The following is a 25,724-nucleotide window of genomic DNA, read 5'->3' on the forward strand; positions in this document are numbered from 1 at the left end:
AATTTCAATTAATTTCAATATTTTAATGGATTTTATCAATTTTATACCATATGAGTGATTTTACAAGTGAAATTATTGCAAACAAACTCAAAATGAGTTGAAACCTCTACAGCAGCAAGATATGATGAGATGTAGCTTACTGGAAAAATTTTACAGATTTTTACATTTATCTCATATTTAATTTTGATTTAACAATTAATTGACCAGATTGCAAAAATAACACAGAAACTACTAGAAATAGAAATCTAAATTCAATGAAATTTCTACAGTAGTAAGATATAAGTAAAAATAGCATGATATGAGATTTCCATGAATTTTAGAAATTATTTACTATCAATTTCGGATTTTTCAATTTTCAGACCAGATTATGAATTAACACTACATCACATATGAAACAAGTTCCAAATCACTTGAAAATTTTACAGAAATATGAAATATGAAATTTAAGATTACTGTAAAACTTTTGAGAATTTTATCGGTGATCTGATGTCAGTAAAAATTCCCTCAAAATCTGATAATTTTCAAAGAAAGCATAAAATAATATACCAAACAAATTCCAAAAATTCTCACAAATTCATGGTAAAATGTATCAGTATCATATTATTTCCCCACGAAATTTTATTAATTTTGGAATCCGTTTAGTATATATTTTATTTTTCTTCGTCAAAAAGATGTTTTTGAATAGTTTTCTATTTTTAAAACACGATTTTCGAAGGAATTACGACTCCGGAAAATGTCCTTTAATCTTGTTCTGATATGATGAACACAAGAAAAATTTTAAATTCCAAAAAATAGATCATCCTGAGATGGCTATTTTTTCGAATTTCGTAATTACTCAGACATTATTTTAAATAAAATACCACTCTTCACTCAAATTTTCGAAAACCTTTGATCCAAAGTCTGATCCGATCCGATTGTTATTTTAGTCTATTTAAGCAGATCATTGTATTAAATTTTGAGACGAAACGGAATTGTAACACCCATGCAGATCATGAATTTAAGTACACACATTTAATATTGAATTAAATTCATTTATATGCTTCAAAATTCATGCAAAAACCTAAAAAAATGCCAAATAATTCGGGAAAAATTTGAGAACAGTGTACCTACCTCTGGTGGAGATCCCCGCCGACGCGTAATCTAATGCCCGCTTTCTTTCGTTCTCTCTTTTTTTTTTTTTTCTTTTTCTTTTTTTTGCTGTGGATGGGGTGGATGAGAGAGAGGCCGAGAGAGAGTAAGAGAGGCCGAGAGAGAGAGGCCAAGGGAGAGTGAAAGGCCAAGGGAGAGTGAGAGGGTAAGAGAGAGAGTGAGAGAAGTAGACAGAGAGGGAGAGAGTTTTGAGAGATCAACAGAGAGGGAGAGAATTTTGAGAGATCGATAGAGAGGGGGTGAGAGAGTGAAAGAAGTAGAGAGAGAGTGAGAGAAGTAGAGAGAAGTAGAGAGAGAGTGAGAGAAGTAGAGAGAAGTAGAGAAGTAGAGAAGTAGAGAGGAGTAAGACAATGAAGAGAGGAGTAAGACAATGAGAAGAAAACAGAGTATACAATACTCTGTTTTCACGTTTTTTTTTTTTTTAAAACCCGAGAAAACCAGATATAGAACTTGAGGAAGATAGAGAGAAAGAGGGATGGAGAGATGAGAGGGAGAATGGAGAGTGAGGGTAGGTGAGGGAAAACCGAGTGAGAGATGGGGGAAGAAAACAGAGTGAGAGATGAGGAGAGGGAAAAAACAGAGTGAGAGGCGATGGAGAGAGTGAGAGAGAGGGTGATAGAGAGGAGCAAAGAGAGAGAGAGAGAGAGAGAGTGATAGAGAGATGGAGAGTGAGGAAAAAGGAGAACAAGTTAACAGAGAGATGAACACCGAGGGAGTGAACGAGTGAGAGAAACAGAAGGTGGGTGAAAAAAATGAAAACCGAGGGAGAGAGATTATAAAAACTTGATACTCTGCTTTTTTACATACTTTGTTTTTGTTTTAACAGAGCTCTCGTTTGGACATTGTAGAGGGAATGGGAGGTGGTGAACAAGAAGCAGATAGCATGCGGGAGAGAGAGAGATACCGAGAGAGAGAATGAGACAGAAAAACCGTAGAAGAGAGTAAGAAACAAAAAAATCCGACTCTGCTTTCTTGAACGTGGGAGAGATTTTTTTAAAAAATGGAGAGTCCTCTGGTCGATCGCTCCTCGGATTGAAACTATCCATCCCCTTTCAATTATCGAGAGAACCAATTCATACCCGCCCTCCCAGCTCTCTTCACCTTAGATCAATAATGAGAGATTTTTTTTTTTTTTCCTTCCCCAGCGAGATGATTTTTTTTTCTCCTTTTATCAAGAGTCTTCTACTGGCTTTTTATTAAAAATCCCCGAAAAAGAGAGAGACGTTCCCCCCTTCAAAAAGAAACTTTTCCTCTTTTCTTTCTTTTTTTTTTCTCTACAGCTTGCTCTTCTCCCTAAATGGTTTTTCAACGAGATCGGATATAGAATTCCTTCCCAAGAAATTGCTAGCTGCTTCCCCAAGAATAGAGAGAGCCAACTTCGCTTGCCAAAACCAATCAAGGAATCGCCTGTTTCGTGCCACATTCCCGCAATAGAATAACTTCAAGACCGACAGCTTCAGCTTATAGAAGGCACAGCTGCTCCATTCGTCTCCTTCTTTTCTTTTCTTTTCTTTTTTTTTTTTGAGAATTCCTAATATGTCCCTTTCAATTATAATATTACCTCCTTCTAAAGATAGAATTCTATTTGGGAAACCCAATCCCAAACGATTAGCTCTTCATCGGGAATATTCTCAAATAAGGCCCACACATGGTGGCCCAATTTGGGATGAAGCCCATTTGGAATGATCCAAACCATCCCCATAAGATGATCCTAACAGTCTATTTAATTTGGCCGCCACGTAAATGAGTTGCACCCTCGAAATTATCTTCATAAAATGATCCGAACTACCTAATTGATAGGTCACAACATGAATGGTCATACCCCACAAATCAACCATTGGATGATCCAATCCGCCCACTTAGTGGGCCGCAATACAAACGGGTTGGGCCCACAAATCATTTTTCATGGGATAACCCGAGCCACTATTGGATTGGGCTAAAACCAAAATGGGTTATCCCCCAAATCATTTCCTTGGTTTGATCTGAATTGCTCAATTTGATGGTCGCAACAAAATTGGTTGTTAAGACGACGTCTCTGAGATCTTGGCCGCTCCCTTGCTGGACATCTTTATGCATTAGATCAAAGTAGGCTCAACACTTATTTTTCATTAAAACAATATGCGGGCCCCCCGTTTGATCCAAATCTAAACAAATGCTCAATGCTGGCCCACCAAACGGGTCCAAGCTCTCTCTCTTGCTCAGATTCTTGTGAATAACCTTTCTCAACACTTAGCGGAAAAATGCGAAACACGGCGGAAACAATCGGAAAGATTGAGAAAGCATAAGGGACGGACACGGGAATGGGAAACACTGAAAAAGACTGATAACGAGAATACTAACTTCTTTGTTGATTAAAGCAGAGCAAAATGGGGTGTCTACAAAACCATTTAAAATTCTATTTTAGATGAAAAATAATATGGCAACGGGTATTATCATCCTCATGAAAGTTAAATATTTTTTTTTGCGTAAAGAGTGCAGGCTGCGTTAAAGGGTTTAGGGGTACTACTATCCTCACAAGAGATAATTTTTTTCCCTAAAAGTGTGGCTGCGTTAAAGGGTTTAGGGGTACTATGGTCCTCATGAAAGTTGAGTATTTTTGAAAACCACGTAGAATTTCGTAGAAGAATCTCAATGTGGAAGAATCTTGCTCGCCCACATAGAATTGCGGAGCAGTTTCCTACTCAATGTTGAGGAGCGAAGTTTTGTTATGATAGCACTTAGCGTTAGATATTCTAAAGTACCCCAGGTTTTGATATTTGCACTCCTCCTGGTCTATTATTTATCATGGAAAAAGTAATGGAATTCTGAGTGGCTGATGTCAAACCATGCTTTATTGCTTATTGCGTTGGAACTCTGACGTAGCTTACACAACCTCATCTTTATTTTACGAGAAAACTTTGGGTGAAGAATGTTTTCGTTAATAATCATGGAAAAATCCAATTGATGGGTAAGGGAAGCGATATTTACGCCCCTTTTGATCACCAGGGACACCCAACGTTAGTATATCAATGGCAAAAAGGGAGATGATGTACTTTATGTCAAAAAAATCTAGTGACTTTGATTGCAAAGTACACTGACAAATGGGTGTCCCTGGTGATGAAAGGGGCGTAAATATCATTTCCCATGGGTAAATATGAATTTCGGATCCGAAGTGAATGAAAGGCCTACCCATACACGTTCCATCAATTTTAGGGCTTTTAGTGTATTTGTTGGATAGCTGCTATTTGGTATCAGAGCCAATGCTAGAACTCATTTTCTTGATTCAAGACCATAGAACAAGCATGATGAAAGAGACATCTTTCAAATCTCTTTAAGCTGTTGATTTTAGCACAACCCAATCTTACGAACGAAAACTCCATTTGCCATCGGGCCTAGTCTCGCCAAATCTTGCAAACTCCATTTTCTCCTATCCAAGGTCATGTTCTCTGTTATGTTCCCAGCCATCAAGTCTTTCCTCACTGTTTCTACCCAAGTTGTTTTCGGTCTGCCCCTTCCTCTTTTTACTCCATCAACTTGGCACGAGTCACTTCTTCTCACTGGAGCATCCAAAGGCCTACGTAGGATATGCCCAAACCATCTTAAGCGGTGTTCTCTCATCTTCTCCTCAATTCCGTACCATAATGCCCAAACGATCAACTTGACAGTGCTGATATCATTTCCCTAAAATTTTGGTGAATTTTATAAGTTGAATTCGTATCATAATGATTAAAATGGATTTGCTAGCATCCATTGTCCATTGCAGAAGACATTTTACGGATGGGCTGTTGCTTATGAGAGCAGCCACCTCATGAATGAAGACAAAATCTGCTGAATAATGAGCCGATGTGGCTGCTCTCACATGCAACAGACCATCCGCGAAATATCTTTACACGCTTGATCATAGTCACCTGGATTAAAAAATTAAAAACTATAGAACTTTGTTCACTCTCTTTCCTAAGTCCTTCCATGTTGATGATTTGGTTTTCAGGAAAAGTCAAACAAAAGGGTGGAAATACAGCCATATTCAAGGAAAGACAAACAAAATGGGGTCATAATGTCATTTCTTATATATTCAATAATGTCATAAAATACCACAAGAACATGGCCGAGTGGATCTATTAGAAACATACAGAGATCCTCAACGAAAACTTCAACAAATGTTGCTTCCATCAATGTAAGAACTCTTTTATTTCAATACATTATATTTAACTTATAAATAGTACCATACATCAAACATAGTAAAACAAAAAATATATGTGATAGTGTTCTAGCAAGTGAGATTGTCACCAGGTGCCACTCCAAGTTGGCTACAGTAGCTAGTGTAATATCCGACGCGGGCACGAACAGTATCAGGATTCTGGCCATCACATTCAAGTGCGCCGTTGATGGCTCGGATCGTGGGTCCGAACCCTTGGCCCGAAGTTATGATTGAGTGGCAATTGTTCATCCAAAACCACAGGCCTGTTTTGAATGACACTAAGGGGTCTGTGGCGACGGTTTCGGGCGAGCCGAGGCCATCGAATCCGATGCTATTTCCGGCGGGCCCGTAGTTGAAATTCCATGACAATTGGATCGGACCCCGGCCATAGTAACCCTTACCGGCAGCACATGGGTATTGAGTATTGGTCTCATCGCAGTAGTCTTCAGATGGCCTAGATGGGCCACCTATCTCTTCAATGGAGCAAAAATCTGTGCATCAAGTAAGAGCGAAATTTCAGTCTCTCACAGTTTTAGGGGCCTAGAAACCCCTTAAAAATTATTTGTATATAGTCTTATATATGTATGGGAATTGATACTTCCTACCCTTTTGCTTATCTTTTCCTAATGTTTGGATTGGCAGAACAACATTTCTTATGGAAATTTTTTTCGTGGGAAGATTATTTCTTTCCATAATTTAGATGGAAATAATATTATTACAGTAGATTTTAAGGGAAATTATCATAAATTGAAGGACACTCTAAGTAAAAATTGAATAGGGTTGGTTCAAGTAATCTTTTCTCACGCGTATAAAAAAGTAGGAACATTAATTTCCAGGAAATTCTTGCAATCCAAATATTTATATACCAAATTTCAGTGTATATAGCATAATACAATATCATTCTCCTATTACTCCACGTCTCCACCTATGGTAGAAAACTTAAGCTGGTACCAAACCAGTTTAAAGTAGAAAACTGATATGTAATCATGTAATATGATTTGGAGTTCTTACTACTTTATAAATAAAGAACTTTGATATTAATCCCTAATTTAAAAAGTATTTCCCTATTAGTCATTGAAAATTATGAAATGGTAAAAAAGCTCACTTTTTTAAAGTTATTTCCAAAAGGTCCCCTTAATGGCTTTACGCGAAATTGCATAGCAAATCCCAAATAATACTGTACCAAACTTTTATTAAAGCAAATAGCCTTTAATCAATTCTAAAATTAAGTTTTTTATGTTTTTTTATTTTTTGCCTTGAAAGAACTAGCCTTAATTAGGCGGCCTGTTCGTTTTGGATTTTGAGAATTGATTTTGAGTCCTAAACAGATAATTGGAACTCAAAATTAAACACAGTTTTGAGTTCCAACTGATAATTGGAACTGGAACTCAAAGTTAAACACAATTTTGAGTTCCAATTATTAGTTTAGGACTCAAAATCCATACTAAAAACCATTGAATCTGAATAATATGCTAAAAAGTAAAAACTACTGCTACTAAAAAATACATAAATAAAGTATATGTAGGGGAAAACTTACGTCCTGTCTCGTGAGTGAAATGTGCAAATAAGGCCGCGATCTCTCTCTTGGAATCATCTGAGGTACCCACAGTCCCAAACTGAGGGTAAGAATTGGTAGCCTCTAGAAATCGATCACGTGAGTAGAAGCTCTTCCCTGCGCAACTGGCATCGGCCTGATTAATTATCCCGTTAAAGAACTCCGGTGTAACTATGTCGGCCACGGAGTCACCTAGGACAGTTTCCGGCAATTTTCCGGCGAGAATTCCGGCCAAAACTATGACTAGTAAGCTCTTCATAGACATGGTTACCATTATTAGTGGTACCAAGTATTCGAAAGAAATGTGTGTGATATTGAGAAATGTAGAGAAGTATTTATAATAGAGGAAATGGATTTGGCTCAGACTTTTGAGAAAGGAAAAAGGGAAAGGGGACTTTGAAAAGTTGAGACGTATTTAAGTGTGTGGAATTTGAATATGAATAGAAGAAACAAAAGCACCGGTTTTGGAAGTGGAAGAAGTCTTTGGACGCGGCTGCGTGTTGTACACTTTGAGGAAGATTTCATCTACTACGCCTTATTTAAGGTTAATACCGACTTTGAATCGTAGATAGCATTAACTATTCCAAAGTACCCCATGTTATGATATTTGCACTCCTCCTGGTCTAATATTTATCATTGAAAAGGTAATACAATTTTGAGTGGCTGATGTCAAACCATGGTTTATTGGTTATTGCGTTGGAACTCTGACGTAGCTTACACAACCTCATCTTTTTTTCACGAGAAAACTTTTGGGGAACAATGTTTTGGTTAATAAAAATATCATGGAAAAATCCAAGTGATAGGTCTATGAGTATCGGATCCGAAGTGAATTATGGTCCTACCCATAAACTTTCCATCAAATTTAGGCGGGCTTTTAGTGTATTAGTTAGGTAACTACCATTTGGTATCAGAGCCAATGTTAAAACTCATTAAAACTCATTTTCTGAGTCATGAAAGGGCAATCTGAAGTAATATAGAGAAAGTCATCATAGAGTCATGATTCAAGACCTTTGAACAAGCATTATAAAAGAGGCATCTGTCAAATGTCTTTAAGCCGTTGATTTTCGCACAACCCAATCTCAACATTTCAAATGTCTTTAAGCTGTTGATCTGAGATCTCCATTTGCCATTGGGCCTAGTCTGGACCAATCTTACTAACAGATCTCCATTTGGCATTGGGCTTAGACTGGACTCAATGGGCCATATGTGCGCCGAGTCATGGTCATTTGCATTCAAGACGTAATGCCTTGATAGTCAATCTTATACTTTTCTAGTGAATGAACATTACAAATTCCAACACGCTATCTACAGAAGTTTAAGAGCAGGAAATTGACCATTACAAGTGGAAGTCGACATAGTGAACCTTTTTTCTCTGCAAGAGGAACTGAAAATATGATATTTACAAGAACCTGTTTCTATCTAGATTAGGTAATAGTAGTGCTCTTCTAGATGGGGATAACAAGCCGGGTTTTATTTTGTCCTTGGATAGGCTTGCTATCCTCCGTTGGCCTCGTGAATAGCACGAATGGGTAGGGTAAAGTCGCCAAGGCCAGGGATTTATTTAAGATAAAATTAACTAAACAAGATGGCCTACCCCTAGAACAGTGTATCCAAGGATTTGTATCCCCACATGAAACAGCACTTATGGATATAGCTAGCTCGTGTTTATTTTATCATTCGATAGATTTGCTATCCTCACTCCCATCTACTGCTGTTCTTGAATAAAATATCAGTAGAAAAAAATTCGTGAACAACGGACAAGATAATTTCGAGTTAAACTTACAAAGCAGGATAGAAAATCCTAGGAACAGCCTATCCAAGGATTTATGTCCCCTTGGTGAACAGTCCCAATGGAGGAGCTCTTTGCGACATAGACATGAAATATTACCTTTCAAAAAAAAAAACATAGACATGAAATTTTACCTCCTTAACTCAAACACGAAACATCATCTCCTTAACCCACCTTTAAAATTTACATGACATCAAAAACACATAACATACACCATTTAATCCCACCAAGGCCCTGTTTGGTTTGGATTTTAAGAACCTATTCTGAGTCCAAAACTAATTACTGGACTCAAATTTACTTTCATCTTGAGTCCAGTAATCAGTTTTGGACTCACAATAGGTTCTCAAAATTCAAAACGGCTGCGTGTTGTAGATGGCACTTTGAGGAATATCTTATCCATGCCTTATTCAAGGCTCATACCGACTTTGCATAGTAGATAACACTTAGTATTATAGTTCCACACCTTTCAAAAAAAAATTCCACAGCTTTTGATATTAGCACTCCTCCTTGTCTAATATTTATCGTGGAAAAAGTAATGGAATTTTGAGTGGCTGATGTCCAACCATGTTCTATTGCTCATTGCATTGGAACTCTGACGTAGATTACAAATCCTCTTCTTTATTTTACAAGATATTTTTTTGTGAATGGCGTTTCCGTTAGTAAAAAAAATTCATTGAAAATCCATCTTGGAATGGACGTAAGTAATGGGTCTACGAATATTGGTAGAATGTTAATATCAAGAATGAATTAAGGGCCTAGGTTTACCTGTTCCTCAGAGCTAATGCTAATATCTAGAATGAATTCTAGACGTTTGAACAAGCGTGATGAAAGAGACATCTTTCCACAGCCCAATCCTACAAACTACTTGGCATTGGACTTTCCACAACCCAATCCTACTTGGTCAACCTTTTTCATTTGCAAGAGGAACTGAAAATATGATCTTTAGAAGAACCTGTTTCTATCCAGATTTGGTAATAGTAGGGCTCTTCTAGATGGGGATAACAAGCCGGGTTTTATTTTGTCCTTGGATGGGCTTGCCATCCTCCGTTGACCTCGTAACGGGTAGGGTAAAGTTGCCAATGCCAGGGATTTATATAAGACAGAATTACCCAAAAAAGATAGCCAACACCAAGAACAGTGTATCCAAGGATGTCTCTCCCCACATGGAACAGCTAATGGATATAGCTAGCCGGTGTTTATTTTATCATTCGTTAGATTTGCTATCCTCACTCCCATCAAATTTTCCTGGATAAAATCAGTAGAAAAAATTTGGTGAACAGACAAGATAATTTAAAGATATGCTTACAAAGCAGGATAGACAATCTTAGGAACAGCCTATCCAAGGATTTTTATGCCCTTTGGTGAACAGTCCCAACGGGGGAGCTCATTTGCAACATAAAGATGAAATATTATCTCCTTAACTCAAAACACGAAATATCATCTCCTTAACCCACCATAAACAATTTACATGACATCAACAACACATAACATACACCATTTAATCCGAAGGCCCTGTTTGTTTTGGATTTTAAGAACCTATTCCGAGTCCAAAACTAATTACTGGACTCAAATTTACTTTCATCTTGCAGTAAGTAGTTTTGGACTCAATAGGTTCGCAAAATCCAAAACAAACAGGGCCTAAGGTAAAAATCAGATATACTGAACTAAACCACATAAAACAGCCTGAAGACAAGACTATGCTCATCAATATGTCTAATCAGTAATAAATTAGAAAGAAGCAAAGAGAACCCCAAAAATGGGCCACAAACCGGGCTTATCCCTGCTCCATAATGATAAATAACATACCCGTACAAAAATGCAGGCCTTCTCCACCGCGAATATGAGCTCTTCATCAAGCAACATGGTCTTGGCCTTTGAATCATTATACTTCCATGCCCTTAACTGTAGGTAGCTTGCTAACCAAAATCTGTAGGCTAATTGAACATAAAATTTTCACCATTCATGATATTTCTATTTGATCATGTATTTTCTTGCTCAATTTTCTCATCATCATAACCCGATGCCTTCCCCGTTCTACCAATGACGACAGAACGAGCCGGTAACTTCTCACGTGGCATTTCAAGACCATGGTAGGTACGAGTGGCAAAATACTCTGCCCCGGATTTGGCCGTTCCCTTGATAAAAATAGGCAAGGGTGTGTCTCCCACTTTCAAGGCCTTCTGTGCAGCCTCTGCCAAAACAAGATCTCTTTCCTTGTGTTCCTCTCCTTTTTCTGATGAGACAAAATTGAGTTGTTAAACAAAGTAATTAGAATCATTATAGGTGAGAACACCTCAACTGCGTAGGGATCAATGTGTTCTCAAAATCAAATCAAATCAATTCATAGGATGGCAAGGAGCGCCCCTCTAGTGAGGTAGATCACAGGATCGAGTCCTTCTGGAGTGTTGGTTTACCTTGTAACAGAATTCGGTCTGCCTGAATCGACTTGCCTACCAGAAAGCGGAAAAAATATCAAATCACAAATAGTATCCATAAATTGTATTTTTTTGAGATATTATCAAAATATGAAAAAAAACCTAAAGAATGTGAAATGAAGAGGATATTGCAAATAAAGAATATTCCACCTTAAATAATATTTATTTTACAGCATTTGATGGCATTTCTGTGAAGTAATAAGCTATAGAGAATCCTTCAGAAGTCTAGAGTTGATGTCATGTCTGAAATTGAAGCATACCCAACCATGGTTTTAAATTTCGACCGAAATCCGAAATTTCGGTCCGAAATTTCAGGTTTCGGTGGAGACCGAAACCGAAAGGGCATATACTCGAAACGTGACTTTATTTAGTGCGAAATTTCGGTCAAAATTTCGTTATTTCCGAAATTTCGTGCGAAATTTTAGGGACTTCGACAAATTTTTTCTAATTTTTAATTATTTAATAGTTATCCAGAAATTTCAGGGATTTCAACCGAAATTACGCAACAAATAAAATATACCTTTTAATGGTCCGTCGGATTTCGAGCAAAATTTCAATTTCGCTGGGGTACAAAACGCATATCGAAACTGAAATTTAAAACCATGCACCCAACCCAGTGGTGCAACCGACACATCATATACTCATACATGAAGGAGTCGTTTGGATACGCGGATTTTGAAATCTTGGATTTCCTCAAAATCATGGATGGGATACGAGAGACCTTCCATCGTTTTCTGATTTCTCGCCCGTCTTTCCGTCGAGCAAGAGTAGGAGATCGTCGTGTTTCCAGGTTTTAGAAATCTCAGGATGGGGGAGAGATTTCTAAAACCTGGATTTCTTACTTAAAATCCAGGATTCTATAGAGAAGCGAAACTAAGAGTGCAGAGGACAGCCATGGCTTTCATACTAAACCCTGGATTCTAAAATCCAGGTATCCAAACAGCCCCGAAAGGGTCCATATCATTTCACAAGGTTCCCATACACCCAGAACTCCCACTAATGGGGTCAGAGGGAGTTCAAACTCCCGGATACTACCAGCCTTTATCCACAAACTATATAGAGCACCTAGAACAGTAACATTTACATGTAAAATCAACATTCAATTTCCATCCATATCATTTCATGAGGTTCCCAAACACCCATCACTCCAACTAATGGGGTCAGAGGGAATTCAAACATCAACATTCCATTTCCATCCATATCATTTCACGAGGTTCCCATACACCCATCACTCCCGCTAATGGGAACAGCCTTTATCCACAAACTCTACAGAGCACCTAGAACCATTGTTTTGAAAATCTTACGTATGATTTCCAATTCAAATCTTATGATTTTATTCAAATCAAATCTTATGACTTACGATTTGAATCCCATGATTGAATCTTAAATTTGTATGAATCTTGCGATTTTCGATTGAATCTTATGATTTGATCTTAAATTGTACGATAAATGCGCTTTATCCTGATTAAGTTCTGTAAAAGGGAATAAGATTTTCTTTTGAAAGACCCCCTTTTTGCTTCTGCATAAGAAGAAACCTTCAAAAACCCTCTTGTGAGAATGAAGAAGATGAAGGAAGAGTTCGAACAAATCAAGCGACTTTGAATCAGTCATGCACGCATGTGCTTGAGGGAGACAACTATAATGAGGACAACATTGATGACATACCAGTTTTTTCATTTGATATTTAAGACTTTTGAGAATTGATACGATCTTGTATATTTTATTATTTTTACGTTATTATCCAATAGCACAGGCTTGGATGAGAAATATCTATTAGTATGTGACAAGTTTGTTAGCAACCACTTCGTATTATGATATTAAATAACTAATCATGGTAGTTTCTAAATAAATTAATAGATTTGGCTGAAAAATGAATAATTAGCTATTTTATTATTCTCTAATTTATTTCTGTTTTTTTTTTATATTTTTTGATGTGTGTGTGCGTGTATAAATGGATCTTACGATTTACAATTCGACTCCTATTATGATTTATGATTCGATTCCGATTTTCAAAACATTGCCTAGAATAGTAATCCCCGCAATGGCGGGAGCCTCGTGCACTGGGCCACCCCCCTTTTTTTGGCATAGAACAGTAACATTTATATGTAAACAAAAACGAAAACAGAAAAAACTGTTATAAAACTCACAAAACTCTCAGAATCCATTTTGAAAGCCATCAGTGTTTTGATTTGGTTTTTGTCAAGTGGCGTTAAATTCAAATCATTAATTATCAACCGTAAATGGTAGGATTTTAGCAAAATCACTCCCAACATGAAATTCATAGCCGATAACATAAGTTTTTGTCAAGTGGCGTTAAATTCAAATCATTAATTTTCAACCGTAAATGGTAGGATTTTAGCAAAATCACTCGCAACATGAAATTCATAGCTGATAACATAAAAGCGCAACTTCAGTTTCCTAACTCACAATGTGAGGGATCCGAAAAGGAAACAGATCTTTACATAAGAAGAATGAATCATATGATATGTGTCATTAAACTTAAAAAAGAAAAAAAAAAATTGAATGGTAAGAGAATTCAAGAAACAGACGGGAGCGGTCAAGTACAAAGAGAACAGGGAAGAAATAAAAGAAAAATACAACAAAAGAAGAGGTAGAGAAACAAGCCGAAATTGACAACTGGCTCAAGGCAGAAGGAAATCTGCGCAAGGGCCTCCATATGGACTCCTGCCCTAGCCAACTTGTCTGCCACACCCCATTTGCAGATTTTCTAACGTAGCGAAACAAGATCCTAGAATTACGCACAATGTGAAGAATTTCATCAAAAAATTGGGTGAAACGCGAAGGAGAGACTTGAGAACCAGACAACCATCGAATCACATTGAGGGAATCCCCTTCCAACACCACTTTATCTAAATCTTCTCCGACCAGAAACAATTTTTTTTAATTGCACTTAGAACCAGAGTAGCAGGATTCATTCCTGGGGTTGGGGATTCGCGAATCCCGGATTCGCTAATCCCGGATTCGCGAATCGGAATCGTAGTTCGATTCGATTCCCCAAAATATGGGAATCCCGAATCGATTGAATCGGAAACGTGAATCCACATTGGGGATTCGCGAGTTTGATTCCACCAGAATCGCGATTCGTAATTTATAAAAACACGTTTTATTTATAACAAACTCGCGATTTTACATAATTAAGATTCGGGAATCACAATATATAAAACCGCGATTCTTATTACGTAAAATCCGTTCCTTTAAGTGATGTGAATCACGATTCTCATATTTCGACGTGAAATTAGTTTTTTAACCTAGCTATCAAAGGGTATGGGTTACTTTTGAGTGGGGACTTTCTTGTAATTTCCCATAAAAACCTAAATTTCGTATAAAAAGAGGGTTTTGGATGAAACCCTAAAAAAAACCCTTATCTCTTTTTTCTTCTCCTCTTCCACCGCCGCTCTCTCAAACCCCTTCTCTCAACCCTCTCGCCGTCGGACTCCAACGACCGTCCGACGGAAGAAGAAGAAGAAGAAGAAGAAGAAGAATAAAGAAGAAGAGATAGAAGAAGTCAAAGAACCCTTCTCTCAAACCCTCGCCGTCCGACTCTGACAACTGTCCGACGGAAGAAGAAGAACAAGAACAAGAACAAGAACAAGAGGAACTCAGGTATTTTATTTTATTTTTTCATTTTTTTTAAAAGAAAGAAAGAAAATGAAATAATTAATCCCCTCTCTCTCTCTCTTTACGGTTTCTGTGGATGGTTCTCACAGAAACCATTCTCACTTTCTGTGAGAATGGTTTCTGTGAAAATGAAACCCCCTTTCTGTGAAAAGGGTTTGGTACATGGTTTCTTTGAAAATGAAACCCCCCTGTTATGGTTTCTGTGAAAATGAAACCCCCTTTCTGTGAAAAGGGTTTGGTATGGTTTCTATGAAAATGAAACCCCCCTGTTAAATGGTTTCTGTTAAATGGTTTCTGTGCTAACATCGTGTGCAATTATCAAAACTGATGGTAGTGCAATTATCAAAATTCAAAACTGTGAAAACATGCTAGCGCAGTAGCACTACGATGTTAGCACTTAGCACAACTGACCTTGTCTTTTTCTCATTTAATTCTTTTCTAATTTCGTAAATAATAAAAGAGAAGAGTTAGGGCAATTAAAAGTGTAAAACCCCACCTAAAGTTAGGAATCTCTGTTTCATTTCATGCATTAATGAGAACAAATTGGCCCTTGGGTAATATAGAGATTTTCTGTGTTTGAATCTCCATTTGATATTATTAACTCATTTTTTTTCAATGGTTTGTTTTTTTTTGCAATAAAACTCATTTGGGGTTTGCTATTTAAAACATGGTAGTGCTTATGAGAACTTCAGTAGCTTTTTGGCTTTTGAGAATAATTTAATTTTCTTGAATTTTTATATCAAGTCCAACATTTTCCAAAAGTACAGTGGAGATCTTCATAGTAGCCCAACAAATGAATGGTTTGGAATCTTGGATCATCCTAAGAAGTTTGCCCCACTGTCCTTTTTGAAAAAAACTATACTTGACAGTTGAGTAGTTGACACTTGACTTGACACACACTACACGAGATGTGAATTTTCAATTTTGATTCCAAAAGTGTTTACCGTTTACTGATTCAAAATTGCATTTAGGCCCAATTAATTTTAGAATTTGAGAATTGAGTTTGAGTTCAAAATTGAATATTAGTTTAGATTGAATGAGGTGATTGTATGATTGAATATTTTTATCAAATATTGTTTATGATTGAATGTGCTGAATTGCTGATTTTTTGTCTCTGACTCAAATTGAATGTAGTTGTACAAACTCAAATTGTTTCTGACTTAGTAGTATCTATCTCTGTACAGCCATTCATTTGGCAGTGATTTTAGCCCAGTCATTTCCTTAGATATGTGTTAGAAATTATTAAAGGGAAATGATTTTAGCCCAGCCATAATTTGATATTCAATGCAGCTTACGGTGGCCTATCTTATTAGCTTATCTTTTGAGCTAATAAGATATTATCATTTTGTCATTCGATAAAAGTACGAGAGTACATACGAGCCTACGTGGGGCCTTTACGAGTGATGGCGAGCGGAATGGCTGAAGTCTCCAACAATGGTTTACTGGCATGGATCAATGGGTTGCATCAAGTGGAAGGAGTTAATCTTGGCACAGTGGGCCTATGCAGCTTACGCAATATTGCCACTGTCTGTGTTGGTTGGGGTTTGCTTCGTGCTGCAATTAGTTGTTGGGATCCAGATTCGCATGTCTTTCATTTTGGAATGCAAGAGCTTTGTCCGACTCATGAAGATATTTGCATGATGCTCCGCATTTCTCCTGATGGTCCCATGTTCAAGCCTTCCTTAAAGGAAGGCTATGATAAGGCATTGAGCCGTCTGATTGGCGTGCCACAGAAGTCCCTACTTCACTACCGTCAGGCAAGTAGTATCTTCGTGCATAAGCTAGTACAAGTCTTTTCACCAAGTAGAGAACTGGATATGGAGTATCGTCGTTGCCGTGAAAATGCATTAGCATTATGTGCTTATCCAATGTTTCTCTTTCCGGGCCGATCAGAGTCATCAGACTTGATTCCATTATATTTTGTAGACTTGGTTGATCAAGTTCGCCAAGGTGCAAATCTAGCTCCTACTGTCTTAGCGGAACTTTTTGATAGCCTAGATAGTGCTCGCCGATCTACTGGATCTGACTTCTTGGGAAGTTCCGTCATTCTTTATGTAAGTATTGGATGGTTTATTAAAAATGCTTGAATGATGTACTTGGTTATGGATAATTATTGTTTCTAACTTTTTTATTATTTAGGTTTGGCTAGTGGAGAGATTACGAATTTTGGCTCCACCACCTTTGCCAAGACGAGCCTGGACGAAGAGTTTTAATACTCGAGAGGTGTTGGTTTCATTCGATGAACACGACAGTTGGGCTATATGGCTTAAGGGTCGCGAAAGTAAGGACATTGAGTGGATTCTCCCATGGGCTCCCATTTCCTCTGCAGTCCTCGAGACTTCTGGCCAGAAGTGCGTTCGGATAATGGGTTTCCAGAGCACTTCCTTCTACTTGCCTCTTCGGATCCTCCGACAGTACTTTGGAGCCCAACATCACATAGCGATGATGGATGTTTCGGTACCGGACTCCATTCGCCCTGAATCCTTGAAGAAGAGGACAGTGAATGCGATTGATAGAGACTGGAATCGGCGAACCATCGTTGTAGTTCAGAACAACCTCATCCCTGGAGAGGTGAACAATTATTTTTGGGAATGGTATGGGACTGGTGAGGCACAGTCAAGTGCTGCTTCTATGACTGGTGAGGCAAGGGGGTGATTTATTTGTATTTTGATGATGTATTTTGCTGAACGGGTATCAGATATTCAGATCTATGTAATAGTTAATTAGTTGATTACTATTTTGTATTCTCAAATAGGGCTTATGTAATGGTAGTTGGATATAAATCCAATGGATTCGACACTGCGCCACGGGAAACCCAACCCTCACCCTACCCCTGCAAAATAGTGAATACCCTCGGGAATTCCCACGTAAGCCGCTGCAAAATAATGAATACCCTCGAAAATTTCCACGTAAGACGGTCTGTTGGATATAAATCCAACAGATTCGACACTGCGCCACGGGAAACCCAACCCTCACCCTACCCCTGCAAAATAGTGAATACCCTCGGGAATTCCCACGTAAGACGGTCTGTTGGATATAAATTACCCCTGCAAAATAATGAATACCCTCGGGAATTCCCACGTAAGACGGTCTGTTGGATATAAATCCAATAGATTCGACACTGCGCCACGGGAAACCCAACCCTCACCCTACGCCTGCAAAATAGTGAATACCCTCGGGAATTCCCACGTAAGACGGTCTGTTGGATATAAATCCAATAGATTCGACACTGCGCCACGGGAAACCCAACCCTCACCCTACCCCTGCAAAATAGTGATTACCCTCGGGCATTTCCATGGAAACCAAACCCTGAGCCTACCGCTGCATACCCTTGCATGCATGCATGTAAGACACTCACAGTAGAAAATATCTAACATATTATTCAAATATTTTACAATTTGATTTTGTTAGGAGGCAATTGAGGAAAGATGGACGAGACTGTCGACCAAGAATTTCAAGGCCAAGGTGTAGGTGATGATGACATAGTTTTTGAAGGGGACCTAGAATACAACTATGATGAAGAATATGTGGAAGAAGATTATGACGAGGATATAGTGTTGACTCCGAACGCAAGGTCAGCGACAGTTTTATGGTCACACGTAGTCAAAGGAAAGAAAGCTAGCGAAGGACATGGGGGAACCAAAAAGTGGAAATGTAAGCACTGTAAGAAGGTTTACACTGGGACTTATACAAGGGTGCACGCACACCTTGTGAAAGCACCAAGAGGTCAAGGTCAAGGAATAGCATATTGCAGTGCAGTTGCAAAAGACAAACAATTACAAGAGCACATCAGAACCCAAGTCCAAAGAGCAGAGAATTTACCTGGGAGACTGCCACTGAAGAAATCACGGTTAGACATGCTTGGCAAGTCTTCCAGCTCCGGTGCGACTTCTTCAAGTAAGGTTGGTGAATCACCACTTGGCAAGTCTTTTAGAGCAAAGGATAGAGACGATGTTGATCATAAAGTGCTGAGATTTTTGGCCGCCAATGGGATTCCCTTTAACGTCCTCCGATCTCCATATTTTCAAGAGATGATAACTGCCGCCAATTGTGTGCCTGGATACAAGTTGCCTTCTTATGAGACAGCAAGAACTTTATTGGACCATGAGAAAGATAATGTAACAAAAGATCTAGGTGTTGTGAGAGAAAAATGGCCTGAACATGGGCTTTCTATTGTCTCTGATGGATGGACAAACGTGAAGAACAAAGCCCTGATCAATGTACTGGCATCAAATATGTTCGTTTCAATGTTTCTCTATGCGCACGACTTCTCTGCCGTGGAGAAATCAGGGAAAAACATTGCAAAGTTTTTGTTGAATGCTATTGAAGAAGTAGGGCCTTTTAATGTTGTGCAAGTGCTGACAGATAATGCAACCAATTGCAAGCTTGCTGGGACAGAGGTTAATAAAATTTATCCCCACATATTTTGGTCTCCTTGTGTGGTTCACACATTAAATCTGATATTCAAAGACTTGACCAAGCATAAACACCTAGGTTGGATTGGAGAGACTTACCGTTCCTGCAAGGATGTCGTCAAATATATTACCAATCATTCGCAGGCTCTTGCTATATTTAGAAGCAATTCGAAGTTTGAGTTGCTGAAAGTTGCGAAGACTAGATTTGCAACTCATTATACTACACTTAAGAGACTTCTTGATGTAAGGGAGGCGTTGCAGATGACAGTATTAACAGATGCTTGGAAAGATTGGTTGAATGCTTGCACCGACAAAGTGATGATAAAGAGGGGCGAGATGACAACTACTTGTGTAATCTCTGATGAATTTTGGACGAACATAAAATTGGCATTATTAATTACGAAGCCCGTCTATAAAATGATTAAGTTCACTGACCAGGAAGGCTGTCTAATATCAGAAGTGTACGAAGGCATGGACAATATGTTAGGACAAATAAAAGATAACTTGAAAGATGTGCCTGACATGTACAATCATATTCATGGTATTGTGGTGGGACGATGGGGGAAGATGAATGTTCGAATGCATGCCTTGGCTCATGTACTCACTCCAAAATATTATGACCCTGCATATCTCAATATTCCAGCACCAGGCGGTGGTAAACGAGTCACCCCAGGTATGTAATTGTTTCTCATATTGTGAATTTTCATAATGTAATTGTATTTATCTTCATTTATGTTATCGACTGATCGATTATTCAATTTTATTTTCAGATAAAGACCCTGAAATCATGGATGCTGTATATGAAGCCATTAGGGATCTCTCCCCTGATGATGAGATGAGTGGTATGATTAGACGTCAGTTATATGATTTCATAGGAAGGGTTGGAAGGTTTTCCAGTAAATTTGCTACGGATGATGCGAAAGATCCCAATGTGTGTGTGACCAAATGGTGGAACTTTCATGGAAGTCATGTACCAGAGTTACAGTCAGTGGCCATCAAAATTCTCTCACAGCCTATCAGCACATCTTCTGCAGAGAGAGTATGGAGCACGTATAGCTTCATTCACAATGTAAAGCGTAATCGCTTAAATTCACATCGTGCTGATACTCTTGTGTACATCCACTCAAATCTTCGACTCCTATCCAGGTTTAAAGTTTGTTTCGTTTTTGCATGCAATAATTGTTTTTTATTATTTATGTCAGATTATTTATTTAATTTCGAATCTATTATTTAGATTTGATGCGGCTGCATACAAAGAAGGACCAAATAGAAAATGAGACATCAACCCACTTATGGATGACTCCTCTATCAGAATGGTGGATATACGATGGCAGGATCTCGACGATGATTTCCTTAGACCTTCTACATTTCGTGCGTCATCTCAGTCATTACTTTCAAGTCCTTCACTCACTATTCGTGACTTAGATGACAATGACGAAGCTGTAGGATCTGGGACTCCAAGAGTGGTCAGTAGCTCGGAACTTGAAATTGGACGACCATCCAACACTCAAGGTCGTATACTAGTTTCCTGGGGCGTGGAGAGCGTACAAGGGGAGGTACAAAATCTTTAACACTTGCAATTTCCCAGTGAAGATATTAGTCTTATAAATATTAATTCATTTATTTAAACTTTTCCTTTACAGAAAATGTAGAAGGAAGAGGACAAGCTGATCATGCTTATTCGAAGGGAAAGAGAAAAGCCTAACTTTATTTTTATTTTTTTTAAATACTCGAGAAATTCTGTAATAATTTTGATATTTCGCTTTTTGGAAACTGAATTTTTTGTTTAATGGTGGAGTCCTGGTCCCTGGCCTCCTGGCTCCTAAATGAAAAACTGTTATAATTTCAGTATTTGGAGAATCATGTTTCTGTTTAATGGTGTACAGTTGAATGCTTAGATTTTCATTTTCAGGTATTTTTCCTTAAATTTTATCTTTTATTAATTTTTTATCGCTCTCCGACGACTCTCCGACGACTCCCCGGCAAATCTCCGGTGACTCCCCGGCGAATCTCCGGCGACTCCCCGGCGAAAAATCGAATCCCGCTCCCAACCATCCCCGGAACCTTCGAATCCCGCTTTCGATTCCCGAATCGAATCCTGATTTCGAATCCCGCGCTGGCAACCTTGCTTAGAACAACAAAATTCCCAACAAGGTTCATGTTTTAATCGGTTTAATGACACTCCTATGCCGAAATAGGATACCAAAAGGTCAATATAATTTCCCTTAATGAGAGAGAGCATGATGAGTGATTCTTAATGGTCGAGTTCGAGAAAAGCCTTTTTGAGACAATTGTGGAATGCCAAACAAAATTATCATGTCGTAAAAGTTAGCAGACTTCTTGTTACCATTTAGAACTGTTCGCAACAAATTTCACATGCATAAAATGAGAATCACACACATAAAATGTATTGAGATCAAATTTCCCTCTTGCTTGGAGACATTTTATTATTATTATTTTATTTTATTTTTGTGGGGCAGGGGGGGCGTACACTTCCGGCTCTAATGGTCGTTAATTACATTTCTTGAAGAAGAAAATACCTCTTATTATACATCAAAAGGTTCCCTATCTAAATACAAGTTTTGATTATCATCTTTCGAGGAGAGAGTGAATTCGACTCTCTGATGATTTTTGTTTCGACTCTTTTGTAAGAGAGGCCTGGGAAGAGGAACTCTTTTGAGTCGTCTCATTCTCCCTTTAGAGAGTCTCGGAAGAGATTCTAAAGGGATTTTCTTTCCTCTTTTTTATCATCTCTCTCCCGGAGGAAAAAGGTCTTCTCCCTTTAGAGAGTCTCTAGGAAGAGATTCTAAAGAGATTTTCTTTATCTTCCTTTTGGGAAACCGTCATCTTTCTCATCTTTTCCCCGGAGGAGAAAGGCCTTCTCCCTTTAGAGTCTCTAGGAAGATATTCTAAAGGGATTTTCTTCTTTCTCCCGAAAGAGAAAGGTCTTCTTCCTTTTGTGGAACCGCCATCTTTATCATCTTTCTCCCTGAGGAGAAAAGATGACCCCTTTAGAGTCTCTAGGAAGAGATTCTAAAGGGACCTTTAAAGAGTCTCTTGGAAGAGATTCAAAAGGGATTTTCTTACTTCTCCTGGAGGGGAAAGGTCTTCTTTCTTTTGAGTCTCCTAGGAGACTTAAAAGTACTCATTATATTTCTTAACTTTTTGAAAGAAGTTTGCAAAAAAAAAGAGAGATAGATTGTTAGTGTCAGAAATCTTTTCTCATCTTTTTCTCCTTTTTTCGTCTTTTTTCCTTCTTCTCCCTTGTGTAGCTTATTCTCCAAAAGATCAAATCAGATCCTACGTAACTCCCTCTTTTTGAAAACTGGATGACTCATTTCCTTCTTTGCGAGATTTTTTTATTTTCTTAAGTTTAGGGATTTCTTAAGTTGGGCCACCAAGAAGCAGCATGTGCATAATATGAGTATATAAGAGATGTGAATGCTTAAGATGGATGTGCGACCACACAAGGTTAGATCGAATTAAAAATAAAGACATCCGTAAAAAGATGGGGGTGGCACCAACTGAGGAGAAGATAAGAGAACACCGCTTAAGATGGTTTGGGCATATCCAACGTAGGCCCTTGGATGCTCCAGTGAGAAGTGACTTGTGCTATGTTTATGGAGTAAAAAGAGGTAGGGGCAGACCGAAAACAACTTGGGTAGAAACAATGACAAAAGACTTGAGGGATATGAACATAACAGAGAACATGACCTTGGATAGGATAGAATAGAAGAAAATGATCCATGTAGACGAACCCAACTAGTGTTGGGAGTAGACTTAGTCAATTTTGAGCTAGTTAGATCCTTTCACCTTCTTCATGAAAATTTTCTAAAGGATTCATTAGCTGACCCCAACTAGTTTGGGACAAAGGCTTAGTTGAGTTGAGTTGAGTTCCGTTTAATGATTTCTTTTCTCTTAGTCGTAGAATATTTTTCTCTCTTTTCTATTAAAGTATATTCATTTTATGTTTATCCTTTTTTGCTTTTAGGAACAACGTAATGCGTAACCACTTTCTCCTTTTTTCCTTTTTTGTAAATTTTAGAGTTCAACAAATGCCCCCTCAAGTCTTGTAAGTGGAAGGACTCTGAGGCTTGTAAGACTCGATTTTGACATAGGGGTATTTTAGTCATTTCCTTTGAATCAGGGGTATTCTGGTCATTTTTACCCGATTTGGGGTGATTCTGGTAATTTCCTTTGAATCGGAGCTATTCTGGTCATTTCAACGGATTTGGGGTATTTTGACAATTTTCCTTGGCTCGATTGTATTGCAGTCTTTTTCACCTAGTTTGGGGAATTTTGATGATTTTCCTTTACGGGTATTCTGGTCTTCTTTACCTATTTGTGGTATTTTGACCGTTTTCCTTGACCCGAGGGGATTCTAGTCTTTTTTACTTGATTTGCGATATTTTGACCATTTTCCTTGACCCAAGGGTATTCCAGTATTTTTACCGGATTTACAGTATTTTGACTATTTTCCTTGACCCGAGGGGATTCTGGTCTTTTTTACCTGATTTGTGGTATTTTGACCATTTTCCTTGACCCAAGGGTATTCCGGTCTTTTTACCTGATTTGTAGTATTTTGACCAATTTCATTGACTCGAAAGTATTCTGGTCTTTTTTTACCCGATTTGGGGGTATTCTTATAATTTCCCGTGGATTGGGGATGTTCTTGTCATTTTACATGATTTGGAGGTATGCTTGTAATTTCTCGGGGATATTCTAGTCATTTTTGTGCCATAGGGGCATATTAGTTATTTTCCATGCCTAGGAGTATTTTGGTCAATTTTAATGACTCAAGGGTATCAGTTGCAACACCACTTGTATCAATCTTGTGCATTAGTGGGCCCTACTCGTTTTAATCCAACTATGATTTGGGAGAATGTTTTCATAATGGAGTCCAGTATTTCACACTTTATATGTTAATGTAGTGGGCCACTTCGTTTTCAACAAGGAGTAGGGAGAATAGAATAGCTTACATGAAGGCGGAAACTTAAGTGATAAGAACAAAGGGAGGGAAATAATGTGGGATGAGGATAAAGAGAAGGTTAGATAAAGCTAAAAGAAACACAAACATGACATAGCTAAAAGAGATGGAGAGTGAAAGAAACGGAAAACGGAAGACTCCTCCCATGACATTTGTCTTTGTAAGATAGGCGAGAGAGAGAGAGAGAGAGTAGGAAACCGGGTGATTCCCTTCCCTACAAAACTTCTCCTCTTATAAATGAACTAAATCCTCTTTGGAAACTCAATAGACTTCTTCAGGTTTTTCTTTTTTTTCGTTCTTTTTTTTCTTTTTTGCTTTTATAAGCCTTCTTTCCTTGACCCTTTTTATTTCCTTATACATGCTTGACTACACCTTTTTTGCACCATTCTGGATTTAACTTGCTAACGTGAGCGGCATTCAAAATCCTCATCTCGCTTCAAGAAGCGGTCTGATTGGGTTCGGGAAAGTGAGAATCTCTGCAGCTGCTCTTCGTGAAAAGCAACAGCTAGACTCTTTTTTTAGGAAAAAAAAAAAGATAAATCAAAGATACCGAAGGAAGGAGTCTGTGGTTTGATTGACAAATATGTTCGCCCACCAAGTGAAGTCCTCACTGGTTCATTGACGGATAAAGCTTATTGGCACTTTTGATGTCTCTCTGTTGAACAATTTCAACAATTTTGATCGTGTGAGAGGACCCCATTGGAAGACTTCTCCTCTCAATCAAAGCTCACTATAGTTGAAGATTGGCCCACTTCATTCAAACCACATCTTGCATTGGTCAGGGAAATACTTATGATGATAACAGGAATAATTCTAGTCTCCATCCACGCCATGTTATTTGCTTTTTTTATCCAAGTCTTGTCATAGTATTTGACAGAGATGGAATTCGCAATTCATTTGGAATATTCAGATTCAAAGGCAACCCCATTCTGGCACCTAAAATCACTCTTTGTAGGATTGGAAATCCTAATCTTGATTTTATCAAAATCTTAATCTTTCATCCATGAGGGTAATCCTTTCCTTTTATATTGTACTATGCGCAGGAATGATTTCTTTTCTAAATTAAAGTCCAACCTGTAATTTTTGTATGTCTTAGTTATGGATCTATCATAGACTCTAACTTGGCAAGGCTCCCTGCCTCTGGAGACTCCAGAGTGCTCTTTATTATGAACATTAGGAATGGATCATCAGAATAAGCTGCAAGATCCCTAGATCTACCACAATCCTTCAACGGCAAATTCCTTTTCAGTCTGCAGAATAAGTCATCTTAGCCTTTTCGAAACGAATCGATTTCTTCTTGTGCCTTGTCTGTGTTCATCTGAGAACTAATCCTCCTAGCCTTTGTTTCTTCGGAGCAATTATTTCGTTGTCTTTGAGGGTTGTGCTTATTTTTACTTAAACTATAGGTTTTTGGGTGGCTTAGGAAGTCTCCTTTCATCAACTGAAGAGCTTAGGTAACTTTCCTCATAGCCAAGAAATAGTATACTCTTTTGCTCAACCTATTTGCCTATAAGTCTTGTTTTCATATTTTCCAACCTCCGTAACGACTATGAGTTCAAAAAATTCTTGTGATCTGCA

At 38.2% G+C, this 25,724-nt stretch overlaps 2 protein-coding genes across 2 annotated transcripts in view; both read right to left on the reverse strand.

Annotated features, from left to right (window-relative positions):
- Positions 1 to 5,172: 5,172 nt before the first annotated feature.
- On the reverse strand, positions 5,173 to 7,268 carry LOC143861063 (endochitinase EP3-like). Its single transcript, XM_077371949.1, has 2 exons — positions 6,864 to 7,268; positions 5,173 to 5,817 (listed from the first exon to the last, which is right to left on the reverse strand). The coding sequence occupies exons 1-2, from the start codon at positions 7,153 to 7,155 to the stop codon at positions 5,396 to 5,398; spliced, it is 714 nt and encodes a 237-aa protein (XP_077228064.1). The 5' UTR covers positions 7,156 to 7,268; the 3' UTR covers positions 5,173 to 5,395.
- Positions 7,269 to 10,344: 3,076 nt separating this feature from the next.
- Positions 10,345 to 25,724, reverse strand: part of LOC143860952 (diphthamide synthesis DPH2 family protein) — a 60,144-nt gene continuing 44,764 nt past the window's right edge. Inside the window, exons 10-11 of the mRNA XM_077371818.1 lie at positions 11,085 to 11,120; positions 10,345 to 10,903 (exon numbers count right to left, since the gene is read on the reverse strand). Of these exons, the coding sequence (XP_077227933.1) occupies positions 10,650 to 10,903; positions 11,085 to 11,120 (290 nt within the window). The 3' untranslated portion in view covers positions 10,345 to 10,649. The remainder of the gene's footprint in view (positions 10,904 to 11,084; positions 11,121 to 25,724) is intronic.

This window comes from Tasmannia lanceolata, unplaced genomic scaffold (genome assembly GCF_043159265.1).
Source record: "Tasmannia lanceolata isolate RefF3 unplaced genomic scaffold, GAP_Taslan_0.1 ptg000037l, whole genome shotgun sequence".
NCBI lineage: Eukaryota > Viridiplantae > Streptophyta > Magnoliopsida > Canellales > Winteraceae > Tasmannia > Tasmannia lanceolata.

What these genes read in the sequence shown, in the direction of transcription:
- LOC143861063 (XM_077371949.1), bottom strand. Translation starts at nt 7,155, where the DNA reads ATGGTAACCATGTCTATGAAGAGCTTACTAGTCATAGTTTTGGCCGGA. An exon ending in TTTCACTCACGAGACAGGAC is followed by an intron (nt 5,818 to 6,863) that starts GTAAGTTTTCCC and finishes CTTGATGCACAG; the next exon opens with ATTTTTGCTCCATTGAAGAG.